Below are 6335 nucleotides of genomic sequence, written 5' to 3'. Positions count from 1 at the left end.
ATTTTTCCCCAACCACCAGCACCCTGTATTTAAGTGCGTTTTTAAAAAATATATTTTGTTGTTGTTATTGTTCTACTCCTTCAAAACAACGTAATAATGTTTTCTATTCTTTAACTCTTCTCCTCCCCCATCTCACCCCTACCCCCCACCTCCACCTCACCCCACAATTCCTCCACCACCCCCACTCTAAAAATGCATCCCCCAACCCCACCCACCCCACCCTCCTACCCTGCCAAACACCCCCAACACCCTTCACACACCTCACCCTAATGACCCACCAACCCACACACCCCTACAACCCCCAAACACACCCCTACAAACCACCCCTTCCCCTCACCCCTACAACCCATGCACGCACGTGCGTGCACATACAGGTGGAAAACAGCAGCAAGCAGAGTGTGTACAAGTTCCTCAAGGTCCTGGAAGGCTTACGGCGCTGGGAGCTGTGCAGCCCGGATGTGAGCGCAGCCGTGGAGTTCTGCCGCGCACGCGTGGTGGAGATGGCCGTGGAAGAGTATGAGGAGTGGATCGCCCAGGCTTTCCCTGCGGTGGTCAGGCCCAAGACCGCCCCGGCCGGACTGGCAAGAGGTCAAGGTCAACATCAGCAGCAGCAGCAGGGTGTAGCGTCAGAGGATGCTGATGCGGAAGCTTCAGGGGCTGAGGGAAGAGGAGGAGCTGGAGGTGGTGGTGTAGAGGGTAGGATGGGTGGCGTGCGCTCCAGTGCGGCGGTTCGAGGCTCGGTCAAGAGCGCTGTGTCTGTGGCTAATGGAGCAGACGGAAAGAGGAGGATGGTTCAGTCGGCTGTCGCAAAAGGGCGGAGGTGAGGGATGATACAGTTGGTGAAAGGTTGGAGGTCAGGGGGTAATGCAGTTGGTGAAAGGGCGGAGGTGAGGGGGGTGATACAGTTGGTGAAAGAGCAGAGGTGAGGGACGATACAGGCAGCTGTTTCCAAAATGACAGGAGTGATACAGTTGTCTGTTGCGACAGGGCAGAAGTGAGGGGGGTGATGCATTGTGCTGTTGCAAAAGGGTAGAGGTGAAAAGGTTTTTTGAGCCGAAGGGCAGGGATAATTGATGGTATTGCATAAAGTTTTGATTGTATTGGATTGAAGTATTGGACATGAGTGTGTGAAGGTGCTAGGTAAACAGGATTAGGATTGGGACTTATGAAGTGGAAGGTAGTGGAAAGTAGTAGCAGAGAATGCATAATAGGAAAACTGTTTATTTTAGTAAAAGTGTTACGGCACTTATAATACAATTAGGTCATATATATGCCGGAGATTAGAGGGGTTACAAGATAGCAACAAACACAAAAAGCTGGAGGTGAGATGGTGAGATAAGGGCGATAGATGTTTGATAGGAGAGTAGGAGCAAACCACACCTGAGCACACGCCAACCACCCACGCATTATAAGGAAAACATAGCCTACACAAATTACACATTTGACATGGGAACTCAAGACACCAAGGGCATATCACTGTGCGTACATGTTTTTGGCACATAGACAAGTTGAATACATGGGAAACAAATATTATTGAATGATTCATTAATCATACCATACATTAACAGAAAACTGATGAATATGTATTGCTTTGTATAGTGCTTCAAGTCAAAGTTTATGCAGTGGAAATTGTCTAAAATGGCCACCCATTGTCAAGGAGAAAAGTGGTTGTGTTATTAGACAGGTGGTTGTCTTGTACAGTATCATTGTAATGTAGTAAATACACAAGGTAAGAAATGGGAAGCGGCCGTTTGTTCGTTTAATTGTCTTTAAATACTGGTGTCCACTAGAGCTGGTTATTGTTACAATTCATTATTGCAGGCAAATGTGGTTTATATAGTCTTACATGCCTGTAACTAAACCAGAGGAACGTGAAAAATCTGTTTGAAATATATGCATGTTTCAAATACAAAGAATTTACTTGTATAATGAGAAAAAAATTGAAGAGCTGAAAATTTGTCCCAGCGCTATGTCCATGTTTCGCCATGTATGTGTATTGGCTATGTGCTTTTTTTTGTCATGTGTATCATGTGTGTGTGTCGGCTATGGGCATAATATGAGGCGTGCTGACAAAATGAGTTACTTCTCGCCATCCAAGAATGGAGATATCGTCCGAAAATCGACACTGGGGTCAGATTATAGATTTTCAATTGATGACATTTAGTTCAAGTCTATCGTGTCTTTTTTTATTTCATACTTACAAAGTGTACAAACTCCACCTATAAAGTTGATGTATCAATTTCCATAAGGCGAAAATCCGAGAAGAAACTCATTTTTTCAGCATAATAATGTGAAACATCATGGTGAAATCAGGCGCTTGTCATGGAAGTTACAGAACCAAACTTTGGCGGCCATTTCCTCGCTGCTTTTACCTCTGAAACCTGCCGACCCCAATACTTCCTTCAATCACAAATATTTCGACTTCTATTTTTAAGACAGATGGGTATTTCTTTCATCAAAAGCAATAGGCCTACAAATTAAAAAGCTTTAAGTTGATACCAATAACTCTATATGCCCAAAAATTGAAGAGCGCCTGATTCCACCGCATCACAACACATGAATATATATATATATATACATATATATATATATATATATATATATATATATATATATATATATATATATTATATACCATATGAGGGGCACTATGAATATTTTATATAATATACAGTCATTCGTAAAGGCCAGTAGCCTTGCTGCCCCCCCCCCCCCCCCCCCACACTCTCTACCCGTTTCCCGTTTTCCTCTCCAAGCCAAGAGCCTATTTTTTTTTTATCCTCATGTGACCTCATTGTCCATGGAAAATACCTGTACACCGGCAGGAGTGTTCTAATGATTAGGTTGTTCACCTTTGTACGTGGAAGGCGTACGTGTTTGATTCTGGTGTGGGAGAGGTTATTTGTGAGGCCTCGTGGTGAAATCAGGCGCTCGTCAAAATAATTCAATCAAAGATATCTGCATTTTTCTGCCGGGTTGACCATTTTTGACGAATGTTTTTTGTTGTTTTTTTTAGCTCATCTCGTTTTATGCCTATTTTTAAAAATATTCATGTATTGATTTTACTGAAAAACATTGACTAAGAGCATACAAAATATAAATTTTCCATTTCTAACGACTTTCAAGCTTTGGAAATCGCTAAATTTTTGGTGGCCATTTACTCGCTAATTATACCTTTGAAACCAGGCGACCCCCACTTCCTTCAATCGCAAATATCTTATTTTATTCAAGAAATATGGATGGGGTTTTTTTTCATCGAAAGACAGGCAAATAACAAGCAATAAGATGATAACCAATAACTCAATATGCCCAAAAATTGACGAGCGCCTGATTTCACCACGTCTCGACACATGTTGTTAACGTAACGTATCTCCGTCTATCTTTCGGGGAAGCTATACATCCCTCTCAGCCTGGGCTGGCCCTGATGAGCAAGTTCAGAGCAGCCTGCTTCCTAATTGATGTAAATTGTATCAAAGGGGACGTGATACATCAACTACGTGAGTGGTTGATGGGTGTTCTAGTGTGGTTTGCTTCCTCTTTCCTACCGAACAACTATCGTCTTTATTTCCCCTCCTTGTTTTTGGTGTTTGTTACTCTCTTTTAACACCTCTAATCTGTCCCCGTCGTTTTATGCAAGAAAAATTCTGAAATTATGCAAACTGAGCCCAAAAATGTGAAATTATGCGATACTGCTAATTTTATCAAAGAATGATAAAGGAAAATAATCAGAAATTATGCAAAAAATGATCAAATTTTGCCAAATTATGCGGGGTGCATAAAACCACGGGGACAGTCTGATCTCCGACATCCGTAAAACACTTACCGAAACAAACAAACTTCACCAATCATTCAGAAGAAGAAGAGTCCTGTGCCATCAACCATGCCCTTTCCTGTTTAGTCTATGCTTGTGGCTTTATATGTCCTGTGTTCTTCTGGTGATTTGTCTTGCCACCCGTTCCATTAAGCCTATATGCCATACACCCTACAACGAATCGGCTGCAAGATCTTGACAACAGTCTTTCGTAGTCAGGACATGGGTTTCTTTGATTGTATCATTGTGTTTGGCCGCCTCATACCATAGTCTTGTGTAATAAAACCTCAAGACCCTAATCTCATCTCCTTTTTTTTTTTTTTTTTTTTTTGTGTGTGTGTGTAAAGGTACTCTCTTGTAACACCTCTAATCTTTGGCAGTTATAATAATATGACCTTATTGTGTTGCAAATGCAGTAGAACTATTACTAAAACTAAAAGCAATGTGTCTTTTCTTCTGTCATGACAACTGTGCCATCAGTGTGTAAGTGTGTTGGTCAGCCATGAGAGTGCCATCGATGTGTGTATCTTTCCCTTGTTCTAACCACGGGCTACCCTAGAACTGCAAAGCTCTATCTGCTCTGTATACCTAGTTTTGATAAATTTGACGTTTAAAATTTTGAGTTTCACATCATATCAAGCTTTTTCGAATGCAATTTTTTTGAATATCTTGACAACGACTCCAAATAATCTTACTTACAATTTTGATACAGTACCGCAGATAGAACATTTGGTTTCTGACCTCAAGGTTTTAATAACTCAAAACAGGCAAAAATATGAGACAAAACTTTGTAGTGGGTGGTTGGCGGGTGCTCTGCTGTGATTTGCTTCTTCTTTTCTATCAAACATCTATCGTCCTTATCTCCCCTCCTTCATTTTTATGTTTATTACTCTCTTGTAACACCTCTAATCTTCTGGCACTCATATGATCTTATGCAGTTGCGAGCGCCGTAAAACCTCTACTAAAACTTTTTTTTTAACTTTGTAATTCTAAGGTAACGATCAGCCTAAATCTGTACATCTCTGTTTCTCTTTAGATGTAAATTCATGATCTCTTGAAACAAGGCCCATGACCCTTCTGTCTTCTCTACTCTAACGACTGTCTCGTCTTCTTCAGTTTCAGTAGCAGTTTTATGGCCCTTGCAATGCTATAAGGTCATAAGTGCCGTGCCGAAGATTAGAGGTATTACAAGAGAGTAACAAACACAATAAGGTCATATAAGTGTCGAAGATTAGAGGTATTACAAGAGAGTAACAAACACAATAAGGTCATAAGTGCCGTGCCGAAGATTAGAGGTATTACAAGAGAGTAACAAACACAAAAAAGAAGGAGGAGAGATGAGGATGATTGCTGTTTGATAGAAAAAAAAGGCTCTTGTCTTTATTATAAACTTATATGAACCTATAATGCACTGGTGAGTGTCATAAAACTTTTACCGCCGAACTGAACTTAAAATTGTTGACGAGATCTCTAGTGTGATTTCAGATCCAGTCTGGTCCCTCCTTTTCCATTCAGCGTTGTTATTTTTCCAGATTTGTTTCTCTATGGAAATGTCTGTTTTTCATACCGTCTGGTAGAAATCTACTATTGGACTTTTTGACACACATCTGTGATATCTTTCGACGTTGTGTTTTTTATGTACTTGGACTCTATTATTATTACGTTGGTGTGTAAGACTGGTTTTCTTGCTGTATGTGATCATTGTGTAATGAATTTGCCTGCGTTTTGTAAATTTAGTTTATCTTGCACTCTATTTTTAAAAATCTTGGACACATGTATGAATTTGTGAGAAAATCTTGCTAAGTGAGTGTAACTCTTGTATGTATATGAGACCAGCTTATTATGAGACTACTGTAGTCTTTGTGCTTTGAGTGTGTAGGCCTATGCTACGTATGTATTTTGCTTGTGCTTCGAGTGTGTATGCTAATTTGTATTCTGCATGTGCTTTGAGTGTGTATGCTACGTATGTATATTCTGCATGGTGAGCCCCTGGCTGGGATCGTTTATGACGGCAGTTGTCCAAATTTGGAACATTTTACCACACTTTTAATTCATTTGTGTTCTTACTATTGTCAGGACTGGAACAATAATATTATTATTGTCATTTTATGCTATGATTCAGTTGTCACAACCCTGACTATTTTATAATTCAAACAGAAAAAAAAAGAAAATGATCAGTGTCAGGTCCCAATCATTTTAATTTTCCCATCTTTAATATAATATAATCTGTTGTTCAAGCTTTGACTATTTTGTTTTTATTTAATATGTGTTCTTCAGAATGTGATCTTTTATATTCTAAGTTACGAGTTTCCAAACCGTGACAATTTATGAATCATTTTTTGACACCAGTTGCTCACATCTTGACCGTATGGCCATTCTTTGATGTAAATTCTAGATTGTCGGTATTTTATCTTGGGTTGTTTTTTTTAATTATCCACACTGTCGCTATTTTATCATCTAATTTTTATATTGAATCTTTTTTGTCTAGACCGTCATTAGGACATCAGGTTTTAACTCAACTTTT

At 39.8% G+C, this 6335-nt stretch overlaps 1 protein-coding gene across 1 annotated transcript; it reads left to right on the top strand.

Annotated features, from left to right (window-relative positions):
- Nucleotides 1-306: 306 nt before the first annotated feature.
- Nucleotides 307-1269, top strand: LOC118477742 (the record flags this gene model as incomplete). Its single annotated transcript, XM_035969976.1, is given in 1 exon segment — nucleotides 307-1269. A coding segment is annotated over 1 exon segment (518 nt), but the record flags the coding sequence as incomplete, so codon positions are not given.
- Nucleotides 1270-6335: the final 5066 nt, after the last annotated feature.

Source organism: Aplysia californica, unplaced genomic scaffold (genome assembly GCF_000002075.1).
Source record: "Aplysia californica isolate F4 #8 unplaced genomic scaffold, AplCal3.0 scaffold00202, whole genome shotgun sequence".
Classification (NCBI taxonomy): Eukaryota; Metazoa; Mollusca; class Gastropoda; order Aplysiida; family Aplysiidae; genus Aplysia; species Aplysia californica.
The sequence above is the reverse complement of the archived record's forward strand: the minus strand, read 5'-3'. Positions and strand labels throughout refer to the sequence as shown.